The following is a 15,992-nucleotide window of genomic DNA, read 5'->3' on the forward strand; positions in this document are numbered from 1 at the left end:
ACATTTCAGCCCTCTACAGGAAGCAAAGGGAAGAGCTTGTGTAGTGTTGCCAGAAAACAGTGAGAGCTGGAGCCATGGCTGCCCAGCAGAGGCAGAAGCAGGAGAGGACACAGTCCCCATTGGAAACACTGCCCAAACCCTAGCATGCCTGGGAAGGGGACACCCTCTCTTTCCTCCCGCCCTTCAGTCTGTGGCTGATGCTTCCAACCAGGAATCAGCCTCCAGGGATCCCAGGTAATTCCATCTTTAGGGAAGCATCTCTCAGGGTGCAGAGAAGGGCAGAGAATGGAGCCGGGGTGGACAGAGGGAGGCCACACCACCCGGCACTTAAGAAATGCTCCAGAAGTGCTGCTGCTTTCCAATTCCTGAGCGGAAGGAGGAGAGTAAAGAAGGTGGCTGCACGCCCGACCTCACTGGTTGGGGTGCAGTCCCCATGTTTTCTTGGAGCATGTGAATGAGTGAATCATGAAGGAATGCACAGTGCACCCTTCCACGTGGATGCACTTGTTTAAGTTCGAAATTGCAAAAAAGGTTCTTGCCCTTTCTGCGGCCCATTAGCTCAGCATTCAGCCAGGCTGTAGCTCACAGCATTGGTCCGGGCAGAATTGCTCGGCCATCCACGTGGTCTTGCCCTTCTTGGTAAGCAAATGAGATAGCAGTGGAGCTTCTAGCCAGACTGGTAGGGAGAGACAGGCTCATTATCGGTGAAAATTAAAATCTCCATGCCAACAAGCTGGTCAGCAGGTCTGACTGCCATTCAGAGAATAATTATTTTTCTGTACCTGCTGAAATGTCACGGGGCTCCAAACCCCCCAGGCAGGCTCTGTGGTGCTGTCCTCGGCTCTTGTATCTACCTCTGGCCTTTCTAAGCATCGTAATATGGTCCAGTTTGTTCACTGGTAATTTTAAGACCCACCTCTTGGACTCTCTATATTCTTTCCCATAGGCAACTTGAGAAAATACTTTCTTCTTGCTGGCAGAGCCAGGCTGGGGAGTCTTTAATAACCATCGTAAGGACAGTGGCCTAGGCACAGTCAGAATGTCTCTGTTCAGTAGCTGTTGGCTCCTGCTGTTTGATGGCCTGGCCATGAAAAGCTGTCTCGTCTCAGAGCTGGTCCGTTAGACTCTCTGTCTCCCAGTGGGTTTTCTGCATGGCAGGAGAGCCAGAACTACAGAGCAGCAAGCATGGTTTCTGCCTTGGGTTTTTCTTAGCACTTGCTGTCTAAAATGGGCAAAATCATTTACCTTCTATAACTTAATGATTATCTGAAAAATGTCAATAATAGGCTTTGGCCTAAGACAACGGCTTAGGGTGCTCGGGAGTTGAGTGGATTTGGGGTCTATTTCCCAACAAGTTCCTATTCACAGGTAAGGGGGTAGGACTCAGACGTATCTTTTTTGGGGGACTCAATTTCAACCCATAACAGTGCTTTTCCTCTGCTTATTATCTGCAAAGAGCTCTCTAGTTAAGAAGACCTGCCCATAGAATCTCCTAGGATCTGTGTCTTTGACCAGGAATTAGCCCCCTCATTTTGGCTTAGGAGTCTAGAAGGACCAAGGAAAACGAGGACGGGTTTAAAGAGATTGGTTGGAGAGAAGTGGGGGGCAGGGGACAAAGAGAAAGCCCAGGGGAAGGGTGGGGGTCCTGGGGGGGTCTCAAGTGTTATTTACTTCGTGCTAGCTAGTTCACTCTGAGCCAGCCACTTAGCCTTTCTGAGACTCAGTTTCCTCAGAAAGATGAGGATGGAGGTGGGGGCTTGGATTTGATAACCTTCTGAGGTTTCTTCTAGCTTAATAGTCTTTGGTTGCACAAAACTAGCAACGTGGGCAGGGAGCACTGCCCACCCAGGGAAGTCCAGCCAGCTCTGAGCAGTGGGTCTGTCAGTGCAGGACCGGGCAAACAGTCAGCTTCAGGACCCGCAGTCCTTTGCTTTCAAAGTGGGCAGAGAGGGCACCCGGGTGGCACAGTCGGTTAAGCCTCTGACTCTTGGTTTCAGCTCAGATCATGATCTCAGGGTCGTGAGGTCGGGCTCCACACTCAGCGCGGAGTCTGCTTGAGATTCTCTCTCCCTCTCCCTCTGCCCCTCCTGCTTGTGTGCTCCCTTTATCTAAAACAAATAATAAATAACTCCTTAAAAAATAAATAAAAGTGGGCAGTAAAAAAAGACATAATTTTATGTGATAGGAAGGAGGAATTAGCTAACACTACTGTAGCAATTATATTGTGATACATAACTGTATCAAACCCACACATTGTACCCCTCCGACTTACACAATGTTACATGTCAGGTAGATCTCCAAAATAAGTGGGCAGAGAAATAGATCAAGAACTTCTGCCGAGCAGCAAGAAAAAGACCCGCAATCCAACAGAAAAACGAACAAAGACTTGAACAGGACGTTCCCACCAGAGAGTACCTACATGGGCAGTGAACATCTGAAAAGGTTGAGCTTCATTAGTCATTAAAAAATGCAAATTACAATCCATAATACAATACCACGAAGTATCTACCGCAAGGCCTACAACACAAAGAGGCGGGCCTGCGGGAGTGATTTGCGGGAGTGCAGAGCAGTTAGAACTCTCGCGCACTAGGAGTGGGAGCGTAAATAGGAAGAACCACTTTGCAGGATCCGCTTGGGCCCAACATATGTACTCCCCATGAAATTCCTATGTGTGATGCCAAGAGACATGATCAGGAATGGTTAGAACTTTCACAACTGGAAAAACCCAGATGTCCCTCATCAATGTCCCACAAGTTCACTCACATTACAGGTTATTGTAGAGCATTAAGGGAGCTAACTCCTACATGCAGTAAGGTGACTGCATTTCTCAGGCATTGTTTTGAGCCAAAAGGGTATGATTCAATTTGTATAAAATTCAGAAACTGATCAAACTAAACCATAGGATGTCAGAATTTGGGATAATGGCAAGATAATGGGTATGTGTGTGGTTGTAAGGGCCATGCTGGTCTGTTGGTGATGTTCTGTTTCCTGATCTGGGCTCTAGTTACAGCAGGGAGTTGACTTTGTGAAAATTCATCAAGCTGTGCACTTAGGATCGCTGCCCTTCTCTGAATGTAGAGCATACTTCAGTTAAAAGCTTCCTATAAAATCACAAAAATAAAAATGCTTTGCGAGTCTTGGTTAGAAGATGTTCACCAGCCACCAAACCCTTCAGGTTCTTAGCCGTATCACAGCCTCAGCCAAATACATTCTGTCCAGGGACAGCTATATTTTTGAACCAAGCCTGCCCAGAACACACCTCCCTCTGTATATCTGGTACCTGGCGCATGGAAGTTCCTCAATAAATACTAATTGAAGGGATGAGTGAGTGAGTGAATGACCACCAGCCTTTTATAAGGTCTGAGCCGCCCTTTGTTCCCCACCCATGCACAGTTTCAAAAATCCCAGCAGATTCAGGCTTCGGGTGGGAGGATTTCCGTTTCTTCTCTCTCTCTCTCTCTCTCTCTCTCTCTCTGCTCAAGAGCTTTCGGAAAGGAAAAGATTTTAAAAACAAAAAGTGGAAGCTTTTAATTTAAATGATCAAAAGTGAGTCCCAGGTAAAATCAGCAGGGGATTTTAAATTAAGTGGTTTTTAATAAACTCACCATCTGTTGGGTCACACATGAGAAGAGAGCTCTGGCGCTTCAAAGCGGGAGAGAGGAAAGTGGCGATTTCGAGGGTCATTTTCGTGAGTGTTTCCGGGATGAAAGCCCACACGGTCCCCGGAGCCGCTGGGATAGAAGTACACACAGTGCCCACTTCAGGCTTTGTTTCTCTGGTTCAAACCAGCAAAACCACAGGACACGCTGAAGGACTAGGGAAACAGGTTTGTATCTTCATGCGTTGGCCCTTGCCGTGCAGGTAGAGAGCCAAGGAAATGCAGACAGGAGCCAGCACGGACTCCGTGTGAAGGAAAAGCCACATCCTGCAGATTCCTGGGGGAAAGGGGAGAAGAGGTCCTGGTAAATAAATCTGGGAAATGTTGGATGCAGTAGTCCCCTTCGAGATTCACCGTGCACACTGATATAGCCAACACTGTTTATTTAAGCCACCGTGTCCGAAACTTAATTTACTGACATAACCCTGTTTCCCACACACCTGTTGTAACACACTGTGGTTTCGCGTGCGCGTGGTCACTGTGAGTTTAGGAACAGAGGTTTAACCTGAAACCTGCTCTGATCTCGTCTGAAGGAGGCACGTAGCCTCTGTTTCTCCTCCCGAACTAAGGAAGCACAGGGTCTGCATTGACCAGGCGGATTGGAGCCAGGCTCTTTAGCTTGAATGAAAGCATTTGCATGGAAAGAAAGTGGTAGGAAACAGAAGGCTTGCATAATGCTGAAGAATGCCTGCAGGAGGTGGTAGGACGTGCCGAGGACGTCGTTGAGCGGGATCAGACAGACGCCCAGAGAAGAGGGTCTCTACGCCACATGGGAGGGAGAGATGACGTGTTAGCTCTGAAACACTGTGCTGATCGCCGTCTCTCTTGGCTGGCAGCCGGTCACCCGTGCCCATGTGGGCCCGATCAGGCCCCACTCTGTGCGAAAGCGCTCCCTTTCCTGGCCTCATGTATCACTTGGTTCTCCCCATAAGTTTTCACACAAACAAACCGATGATGGCCTGTGGTCTTCACACAGTCCTTCAAGCCTGTACTTCTGTGTTTCCAAGAGCTACCGGACTTGTTTGGGCTCGAGGCCACTGGCGCAACGCAGTCTCACCGTATCTAGTCACGAGCATGTATGTGGACACATGCACTCACACCATTGTCACCCGTGCTAGACAATTTTATGTGACCACTGTTTAATTTTCATTTTTGGGGAGAAGAGGGGGAAATGGGTCATGACCTTTGAAGGTCTTCTAGGAGGTGCTAGGAGGCAGCGTGGCATGGTTGAAGGGCCACAGATAGAGAGCGAGACTGGTTTGGCCCCTCACTAGCAGGCATGAGCCTCGTCTCTTCTTCTGTAAGGTGGGGATCACTCCAGCCACCCTGCAGGTTTGTCCTGAGATTCTGAGCGCCTTTAAGGAAAGCACCTCTGTCTAGCAGGCAGTAGTTGCTTGAGAAATGGAGGGTGTTACCAACACTGTCGCCATCTTTCATCTCTTCTCCCTCTTGCGGTCCCATCGGTAAGAACCCGTATCTGGCTCATTTTCAAAAGCATTCTTTTCTCCTTCCGCTCTCCATAGACACCCACCTTTCTTTCCGTGCCATCTTGGCTCCCTGGCCATTGCTACATACTCAGTTTGGAAAACAGAAACATTGCCCTCTGATCCGCAGATGAAATGCCCTACCGCTGGACCAGATGTTCACAGGAGAAGCCTTTGATTTTTAATTTATTTATTCATTGATTTATTTAGTGCCAGTCTCTTATGCTCCCAGCACACAGCTGAAGGTAAAGCCCTGCCGGCCCCCTGCCTCCCAGCCAGCTCTGTTGGGAGTCCCTGTCACATCGAAGACATGCTGCCTGTGTACAGAGCCCTGGCCTCCAGGGCTAAGGGCTCACCCCAGGCTCCCAGACCCCCGACAGCAAGTATGGAAATGGGTGGATCACACAGCAGCAAATGCCAGGCAAAGGCCAAAGTCAAGCTTTTTCTTGGCACCACCATCCCCCTGACAGCAGGAGAGCTTAGTGTCAGAGTCTGACTTGGGGCAAGCATTGCAAAGCCAAATCTGTGTCGTTTCAGCTCGAAGGGATCCAATTTCAGAAGGAGCCGTTTGCATCATTTTAACCCATAGTCACTTAAAAAGCTCGCTCCCACATTGCATGCAAGCACATAATTTGTGCTCACTCTAGTGGGAATTACGCAAGTGGAGTGAGTGATCATTAGACACCTTAATGAGGAAATGTATAGTTCCCGTGACTGTTATTTGCAAGCTTTTATGTACCACTTCATATTTTCAAAGGCCTTTGCAATCATTAATTAGGCTATCTCCCCAGCACCGTAGGAGGGAGGTCGGTAAACAGCTAGAGTTATGTTTCTCTCAGAAATGTTTTTCGGCTGTTGTACAATCTGTACGCCAACTCCTAACCTTAGAAGAAAGAGGCAGATTCTCTCATTCGTGCGTGTCTGTGGGATGACATTGAACGGTGTGTATAGACTCCTTAGCTGCTTAAGAACATCCTTGATGCACGTAATTGTACTTGTGGTAGATTTTCTTTCCTTCACTACGTTTTTTCTTCTTGTGGGTCATATCACTTAAGAACCCCGAGAGATCTCCCGATCGTGCTGGTCGTGACACCACAAGCTGCCTCTTCGACAGAAGACTGAGAAGGAATATGGGCTTGCAGATATTTCAGAATTTTTAAGGGGCCGGGGCATTCCACACACAATGGGATTTTAAAGATTTTTAGAAAGATGTATGAATTCAGGCTGATAAGTGAATTACTGGGTAGGCATATTTATTATCATTTAATATTTCTCCATTCAGCCATATTGAGCACTGCACCTGTTCTAGATATTTCTTAACGTCGTGGGATTTTTGCTTGGAGGTAGGAAAGAATAGATCGTGACATATACCAGACACTTTTAAAGATATACTTTTTTTTTAAGTCCTCATAATCATGTTGGAGTTAATGTGGGATTGTCTCCAAATTACAGAGAAGGAATTGGGGCTCAGAATCCCAGTGACTTTTTCTCAAGAGCTATTGCTGGTAAGAGGTAATGTCAGGACTCAAACCTAGAGCTTCTGTTTTCAAGTCCGCTTGGAAAGATTTGGGGTATCCACGTTACATACAGCTTCCTCTTCCGTGATAGTTACAGAAACACCTGTGTCCCCAGAATCCATTCTGTGGCCTCAGCGTGAGGATATGGGGATATTTATTGTACGAATAACCTGTGGTTAATTACAGATTTATGAGCAAAGACAAACGTTTTCACCCATGCTAGACAATTTTATGTGGCCACTTTTTAATTTTCATCTTTTGGGTGAAGAGGGGGAAATGGGTCATTACCTTTTTAAGGTCTGCTGTTCAAACGTGGTGGAAAATATTTGCTGCCTGATAGGCATTCACAGCCCCGAAGGGACGCACCTGTCTGGTCTGACCTTCACGTGGGTGACCCTGTGCATTCTCTAGCTTTCAGGCTGAACACCATCAATTTCAGGAAGCTTTTCCCTAATGCTTCCGTCTGCACTCAGATCACAGTCTGTTTCCCAGTACCGGCTCCCGTGCTTCTTACCCCATCTCATATCTGTCACACCGTTTGCATTTTCTTAGTTACCCATCTCCCTTCCCTGTTAGGCCTTGCTCCCTGAGAGCAGCTCAGTCACCAGCTATCCCAGTAGGTAATAGGAGCTGCTCAAAACACACTTGGACGTGAATTAGAGAAGAAATACCTTCCGAATGCAGGCCCCATGATTACAGACCAGGCAGGGGCCCCACTGGTTTATTTGATATGTCAGGAGAAGCTCACATCTGGCCAGGTGGTAGGTCCTGGGAGCCCTGCTCCCCATGAGCTCATGCTGGCCTGCGTTGGCCAAGTACATATTTGGCATTCCCGTTTACACATGAGGCAGTCCTTCAAAACATTGAGACGGGGGCACATGGTTGGCTCAGTCAGTGGAGCATGCAACTCTCGGTCTTGGGGTTATAAGTTCGAGCCCCACGTTGGGTGTATAGATTACTTAAAATCTTAAAAATTAAAAAAAAAGATCATCAGGATATATATCCCATAGACCCTCCAGGGAGGACACAGTCTTCGTTAGTTCTAACGTTATAGGATGAAGACCCTTCCCCAGGTGGGGCTGTGGGAGGCAGTAACGATGACATTGGAGAGTCACCTCACTTCTTAGCACCTCACTTCCCTCATCCGTCCAAAAGCAATAATAGTGACTAGACTGTTTTCTTTCTAAGGATGTCGTAGAGTCAGAAGAGGGTAAACATGGAAGCTCTTGAATTCAGAAGCTGACGGTGGCGTTCGTAAGCTTTGTAGCATGTTTGCTCATGAATTTTTTTTGCTGTTGTTTTGGATTCTGAGTGAGTCACAGAATGGACAGTAGTACATTTAGTAAACGTTCTGAGATTCTAAAGAGAAAACCAAACTGCATATGGGCTTGTCAGGTTTGCAAAGAAAGAGGTGGTTAAGTGGCAAAGTGCCGTTGTGCCAGTTTTGCCAGGAGGAATGGTCTGTTGGAAGGAAAAAAGGTAAGTCATGGCTAGATAGGCCTAGTGTGCCCGGCTAAGGGATGACAGCTTGTGCTCTAGACTGCCTAAGATACGAGAGACCTTTGAGCCTGTGCAGTAGCCTGATAGGGCTTTTCTGAAACAGTCTCAGCTGTGGTGACTCCCTTGCTCAAAATCCTTCACTAGCTCCCAGGTGCCCTGGGCACGACTTTCCAACCAAGTGTGGCACACGTGGGTGACAGATGTGCTAAATTAGTGATTCCTTTAGCCGTGGGGGCCCCTGAATGGGGCCTGGGGCAGCCAGACCCCTGGCTCAGCCCTTCCAGCCACAAGCAAGTTAGAAGGATATCATTTTCTGTATAAGAAATGACACGAAAATGCTTGGAAAGCATCTCTTTTGCACAGATACAAGCCCTTCCTGACCCATTCCCTGCTCACCTGCTCGGGGTCACCTCCTGACATTTGTCCCAAAGTGCTCTATTTCAGCCATCCCGCCGTCACACACCCCAGTTCCCGCATGCCCTGTCCTGCCGCTCTGCGTTTGTCCATGTGTCTGCAGACATCCTCGCCCTGTCTGCCTGGCCTGGTCCTCGCCCTGGATCCTGGCTGACTGAGGCCTCCCTCCTGCGTTCCCATAATAAGCAGTGTGCACTTGAATCGTGATGGTTTGCGTGTCTTCCATGGACGGGCCTGGCCAAGACTGAATGTTCTCCGTCCAGTCAATACATGTCGAATTAATATCTTGAGTGAAACCCATGAAATGGGGACAAGTAGGGATGATAACACACACAAATCTATTTCAGTTGTTGGCACAACGTAGGTACCTGATAAACAACTAGTGAAGGAGTCAGTACAGGAAAAGATACAGACCGCTGTCCTCGTAGAATCCGTGGGATACCACGATGGTCTGAACGTGAGAGAGGAGGAAGATGGAAAAGTTGGAGATGCTTTGGGGCAAGCGGCACCTTCAATACAGTTATCCTTATACAGCTTTGGAGGCTGGACCCCAGCTAGGCTCCCAGACGTGCACCCGACAGACTGGGATTCGGATGTGTATTGTGACATCGCTTCTAATAGGAGAACCACAGGAAGCAGCCGAAATGTCGTTTGGTTGGAAATAACATAAATAACATGTGGTCTGTTTATACAATGAGTGAAGTGATGGCAACAAATAGAGTAGATGTTGAAATTTTCACATGCTTTCGAGTCTTCAAGACATAGCATTGGGTGAGAAGGGAAATTAGAATGGAAGGTCGGCACTCGGAGACAAAGCCCCGTAGATGTTGCTTAATACGTGATAGAGAATAAAACTATAAACACGTGCATAGAAGTGAGACCCGGCCACGTCAGGATGGTGGTTTACCCTTGGGAAAGGGGGAGCCCGAGTAAGATGAAGGAGCTTCTGATTTATCTGTCATGTTGTATTATTCACAGCAAATGTGGCAATATATTACTTGCATTTATTAAACTGGGGTGGTGGGTATTTGTCATGCTAGTTTCGAGACTTTTCTGTTGGTTTGAGTTTAGGCTTTTAAAAACTAACATCCTACCACGGAAAAGGCTGGGGAACTGGGAGAATAATCCCTCATTTCTGCATTTAGGCTTCTTTTCTAGACACCTGCTTCTGTTCAATGCGTCTGACACACAGGGTGGGATCCCATCGGCCACAGAGGACTTTCCGAGTCTTAACACCATTGAAAAGCATCAATTCTCAGTTCAGTCCCCTGAGACTGAGAGCTCTGTCGACATCTCTAGAGACTTCAGAATGTGCATTAATACCTTCCATCACTATTTACGGCTTCCACCCCCTCCCCATTTTCTCTGTATATGAGAGCATCTGTCCAACCTAATCAGATTTCGTTTCTGCAGTAAGATGTGTTGAACTGGGATAGATTTTCTTGAATCCCTCCCTGTATTCTCTTGGTTCATAGCTTTGTAAATTTTTCTTTTCTTTCTCCCCAAAAGAAGCAAATAGTATGCTGATGGTGAATTTCACTGTTTCTAAAATTGTTTCCATGGACAATTTCAGTGGTGTGCTGGAGCCGGCTTGCACTGACGGGGGGGGGGGGGAGGGTGGTTCATTGTGTGCATTTCTTTCCAACTGGGTGTTCAGTGACATCACACTGGTATCTTGAGATCAGCCATGGTGGGAGTATTTACACCATGGGAATCAGCAAATGCTACCAATCAAGTTTTAGTTTTTTCCCCCCAGAGACCTTGTCATCAAACATTCGCTGGCCTACCACTAGGGGGCGTAACAGCTTTCTGAGTTGCACAGGACAAGTAGCATTTTTCTCATTTTACACGTACAGAAACCAAAAAGTTGCAAAAGGAAAAAGTCTTGGCGTGAGTCACAAGGCTGCAGTGCGGGGGCTCCAGTCTGTGTGGTATAGATGAAGAAGCAGTGGCTTTGGAGCCAGGCGGATCTGAGTGTGACTTGTTCAAGGGTCTGACGTAGCCCCTCAGTTTCACCACCTATAAAATAAGGATGACAACATCTAGCCTATGGTGATCTTGTGAGCGTTAAGTGAAAAGACGTGTGCAAAACCTAGCAGACCACAAAGGGGATACACAAAAGAGGTAAACTGACCTTTTGACTTCAGAGTTCAGATCTGTGTCTTACCCCCTGCTTACCATTACCATGTGTATTTTTTTATTTCCAGTTTACCAGACCAAACATCTTGGATGAAATGGTGACTTTTTTTTTTTAATTTTTTTCTCCAAGTATGTGCCACTGGCACTGTCTCACAGTTGACATTTATGTGTGATTTGGGGAATCGGGTTCTTTCCAAAAATCTTAGCGATGTATGTACTAGGTATCAACTAAGATCATTTGTCAACTGCCTGGAGTTCTCTCCACAGGCCATTCTGCTGAGCTAAGCATCCTGAGCAGGATTGATTGGGAGGCCCTTGGGTGCTGCAGTTCCATCCGCCAAATTAACTGCAGTGGCCTGCAGGGAAAGTCTCTTGGCTCCTCCTGTTCTGTGCTCCGTGCGTTCTCTCTATGCTCCAACTGGCCTGGGAGTGGACGGCTGCTTCTGAGTCATCCGGCAAAACCAAAATGTGCTTTTCTTTTTAGATGTTCACTAGTTAATTTTTGCCTGAGTAATGAATTCCAGGTTTTTGGTTTTTTTTAAATAACAGAAGGGTACACAATGACAATTTCTCTTGCTACACAGCCCCCCATGGGACTCAGGTCCCTCCCCGTAAAAACTAACAAAACAAAATGGAGCTTATCTTAAAGACCAGTGTCGTCAGCACTGCCGTCATGGTAGTTTACATTGTGTTGTTTGTGGGGACCAGAGAAGACTTTGGAAATCAGGGACATGGGAACATGGCTATGGCTTGTCAATAAATGCAAAGCCAATTGGCCAGACTTATCTAGAATAAAATTGCAGGGGAGCTGCTTTTTATCTGTAAAGATAAATAGCATATATTGTGCAAACACCTTCCATCAGCTAAACCTAGGTAGGTTGTCATATCACTGGGGAAAAAACAAAACGAAACATAGGGAAAAACCTAACACAGGGAATGTGCAATATTAGGTGTGGCAAAATACGCATCACGTAAATGTACCATTTTCACCGTCTTTAAATGTATAGTTCAGAAGCATTAAGTACATCTGCGTAGTTGCGCGAATCTCCAGAAAGTGCTAGGCCATTCTGCCCATCTCACTTAGTGTTTGCAGCAGCCTTTGAGGATCGAACCCAGGTGTGTTCATCTCCAAAACGTGGCCAGGTGTGCCTGGCTCTGCGTCTCACAGTTGTTTTTCCCCCCTCCACGCTCTGCCGTTGCCCAGGAGTGATCCTGCTGCTTCTGGATAAGCTTCGGAAGATGAAATGGGAGCAGATGTGGAGGCTGACCGCGGAGAGGGAGCTGATGGGCATGCTCTCCACCTCCTTAGCTGACCAGGTGAGTGGCCCGGCTAGAAGGGTGAGTTATTCCGGAGCACCCTTGCGCTGTTTCTCCAAGAAACCTGAAGGTCGGTGGGTCTGGATGATTTTTCCTCCGGCAGTGTGACCGTGCCCTGGGATAGATCTGCCTTATGCTTGCCTGGCTAAGACAATAGCCGAGTAGTTTCTGAATTCATCTGTCCGTTCAGCAGACTTTCACTGCACACTGTATGCCAGGAATGATGTTCAGAAATAGTATTGCAGAGATGAATGAAGGATGCAGCCCTTGGCCTCAGAGAGCTCCTAGTTTATTGAGGCAAGACCGATAAGTAAATGACAATCAGATGTGCAAAGAGGAGGTCGCTGTCTCCATCTAGGTGTGGGGTGCATAGCTCCTGCTCCCGGTGACCCTGGAAAACCACAGCCTATTTCCCAGACAAGATTTCATTTTGCTTTTCTCACTTTTACAGCAGCACCTTTTCTTGAGAACCTGTGCTATGACCTTATCCTCAAGGGAAATGCATTTAAATGGAAGGGACAAACCGCCTGCCTACGATAACCGGCTTCTAATCCAGGCAATCTGAAAAAGTCTGTCACTCCACCAAACCATTAGCATACATTCATCAAAATCCCGTGTCTCATTTTTGCTACGAAATGCGGGTTACCGAGGCTTTGACCTTGGTGCTACCAGGGTCACACGCTTAGACTTGGAGTTCCCCGTGGTATAGCTGGCCGTGTTGAAATGGAGACAAGATTTCCGGGTCCTCTGCATTTTTATCCTTTCCTCTTCACCCAAAAAGTAAGCCCACTCCCATGTTTTTGCTCCACGTTCAATGGTCTGATTTGTTGTATTTTTGCCAAGTTTTCTAATACAGAGGAAGCAAGAAACTCTATAGGGTTACTTGCTATTTCTTTCTTTCTTTTTTTTTTTTTAGCATTGTTATTCAGTATTTCCCAAGCAGCCAGAAACTAATTTCCTTTATCCAACATAAGGTCTGGTATAATGAATGAGTTAAAAATTACCCAGGTAGCTGTTTTAAACCTGAGGGGGAAATTGTCCTCCATCGTCATATTTTAAGTCAGGTCACAGTGACTCAAGTGTGTCCCCAAAAGCTAGCAATTGCATGTCCGTGTCCAGCGAGGGTAGTGTATCCAGGCATCTCCCCCTGCACAGGCACATAATTCACCTCCCGGCACCACCTGTCAGCAGCTAGTTAATAAGTATGGCCTGGTGCGGCGAGAGCTTGCAGTAAAGCCCGACAGCAGGGAAGCCTCCCTAGAAAAGTCGGAGTTGGATTTGGAGGTGGGGAGAGTGTCCTCGGGCACCATGGCCAGCAGGAAAACAAGGTGCATCCATCATCGAGTCCGCCAAAAGCCCCAGGAAGAGCTGCTGAAACAGAATCTATAATTCGTCTCAGCCCCTGAATGAGTGGAGCCACTTGTCATCATGCAGTTTCCTCTCCTGGAGGCTTGGGATGGATGACACAGGGCTCCTCAAGGAGGTGAGAAGAGGGCAGGAAAGTGACTTCATTTAACATATGCCAGCTCGGGTGGGAAAGACACCCCCTGTCTGCTCCCACGTCCGCTTCCCTGATGGCACCTTCTGGGGACCAGTAGAGCCTGTGAGCATCAAGTCAGTGTTAAGCGTTCCCCCATCTCCATCCAAACACGACGGCCTGGTTCTAGAGACAGGAGATGCAAGGGGAGTGCCCCGCAGTGCAAGCCAGCCTGTGTCCCGAGGAGGAGGCTCAAGGGAGGCTCTGGCCCAGGAGGTGCTTAGGGCCTCGAGAGTTGGCATCATAGATGAAACCCACCTGACCACTTTGTGTCTGGCTTTTCTCTCCCAGGATATTTTCAACGCCGTCATCAAACAGAACCCTTTCCTCGTGTACCAGCTCCCCTGCTTCTGGAATGTGCAGCTGTCGGACCACACCCGCTCTGAGCAGTGCTACAGGGACGTGTCTGATCTGAAGGTAGAGGAAGGCCAGGCTGCCGTGGGCCTGGGGCAGCGCCGCAGAGGACGGGGGAGGCGTCCGGCCGTGGCACAGGGGAGCCGGCTCGGGAGCTGGCTGGGGAGGGGCTCTTCAGGGGGATGACTGGCTCTGAGCTTTGTGTGCCGTGTGGTGAGCGAGAGAAGGGCGTAGAAGAGCAGAAAGTATGTGCTTTTCTCCTTTGTTTTTTTCCCCTCTTGTTGGGGCTTTCTGGAAAGCGTAAGGCCTCCCTGCATAAGAACCAGCTTGGCTGATTGTTCTTGCCACCTGCTGCCGGCTGTTTGGGTTCCTATCAGCTCCCCAAATCCAGTCAAGTGCAAACACTTACAGAGGGACTCCTCTGTGCCAGGTGCCATAGATAGAATAACTCCTTTCCTACTCTCAAGTCGTTCGTGGCCAGAGGAGAGACCCAGGTGAGGAAATGAACGTGAACATGCCTGCCAGGTGCTGTGGTGATGAGGTGGGGGGAGGCACCAGCACGGATGTCTGCCTCCACCTCACGCAGCAGTGACAGTGACAGAAAAGCCTTCATCATCGGTCTCTTTGTACCAGACATAGTGGTAGGTCCTGGTAACCAGCTTGAACCATGGAAACCCAAATAAGGTAGAAGGGCCCACAATGACCACCCCCCCAACCCCCCGGCCAAATACAAACAGGCCCATTAGGTGACTTGCCTCAAAATATCGGTCGGCCCTAGCTGACCAGTGGGTCACTGACCCCCAGGCACAGGTACCAAAGAAGGGAAATTGCATATGTGCCCATACCTCCTCGCCTTCCCCCTTAACTAGAGTCCCCACCACTGCCTTCTGGCAGACGGCCTGCCACTCCCTTGCGGTGTATTCAGTAAACTTCTATCTCCTTTGTTCTGCCTCGGGTGAGTCCTTTCACTGCTCGTGCCCCCAGCCACCACCCAATCAGGTTGCCCCACATTTGGTGCCCCCCCATCCGATTGGGAGACCCCACATTTGATGGCCTGGACGGGGAGCCTTTGGGCCCTTCCCCCACAATGAAGAAGACAGCATGGACGAGTTCTTTGCTGCCATAGTTCAAGCTGCCGAACCAGCTATTCTAACAGTGGTCTCAGTCAATCATTTATTTAGCTGAGGAGTCCGCAGGTGGGCTGGCCAGCTGTCTGATTTGCACTGGCTTAACCAAGTGTCTGTGGTTAGCTTTGGATCCAATGGCTGGTGACTGGGACACCTTGCCCCTCCTCCGGTGTCTCCAAGGTCCCACACGAGCAGGCCAGTCCGGCTCGTTCCCATGGCAGAGCCAAGGTGGGAGAGAATTCTTAGTGCATGCAGGGAAAACTTGAGTCCTTGCTGCTGATATCGTGTTGGCTGAGCCCAGAGTTAAAGGGTGTGTCAGAATTTCCTACCTGCAATGGGGGGAGTGAGGAACTGACTTCAGCCAGTAAGTGACAGAACAAGGACTTGAACCCAGGCCTGTATGACAGCAGGTGTGTTTGCCTCTCTGGCCGTATCAAACAGGAAATAGACACATGCAACCATAGGGAGTTGATGTCATTTAAAATGTATAGCCATTGCCCACGGGACACTGCAATAACAATCACTTCAAGTTTTTTAAAAGGAAAAAGGAACCCAAACCTTGCTTTCCCAGTAAATCCATCTCTTTCAAGTAGCTTCTGGCCACGTCCACATGGGTGTGTTGCCTCTTGTTTATAGTTTTAATACACATGGAAGTTTGTATTCTTTTGCTTCTGAGCCATTCCTGTTACTTTAGTTGTTTTCAAATTTTCACAAGTATCAACTGTGTTGTAATGAGCAGTGTAAAGTTCACACCTTTCCAGGAGTGAAATCACATAGTCAAAAAGAAAGAACTTGGTTTCGTTTTTGTTTTTTACTGTACTTGAAGTTCATTACAAAATATTAGAAAGTGTTTAAAACGGAAGTACCTCCATCATTCATTCTTTCAGTCAACATTTATGCAGTTCCTTCGCTATGTCCTGTATTTCTTAGACATGAGGAAACTAT

The 15,992-nt window shown here is 47.9% G+C and overlaps 1 protein-coding gene across 2 annotated transcripts in view; it reads left to right on the plus strand.

The window, feature by feature from the left end:
- Positions 1–15,992, plus strand: part of LARGE1 (LARGE xylosyl- and glucuronyltransferase 1) — a 513,664-nt gene that overhangs the window by 422,189 nt on the left and 75,483 nt on the right. For both annotated transcript variants that reach the window (XM_045779979.2, XM_045779980.2), the window contains exons 8-9: positions 11,917–12,029; positions 13,858–13,983. In XM_045779979.2, coding sequence (XP_045635935.1) covers positions 11,917–12,029; positions 13,858–13,983 — 239 coding nt within the window. The remainder of the gene's footprint in view (positions 1–11,916; positions 12,030–13,857; positions 13,984–15,992) is intronic.

The sequence above is a fragment of the Ursus americanus genome, chromosome 17, assembly GCF_024610735.1.
Source record: "Ursus americanus isolate L20-20 chromosome 17, mUrsAme1.1.p, whole genome shotgun sequence".
NCBI classification, from domain to species: domain Eukaryota; kingdom Metazoa; phylum Chordata; class Mammalia; order Carnivora; family Ursidae; genus Ursus; species Ursus americanus.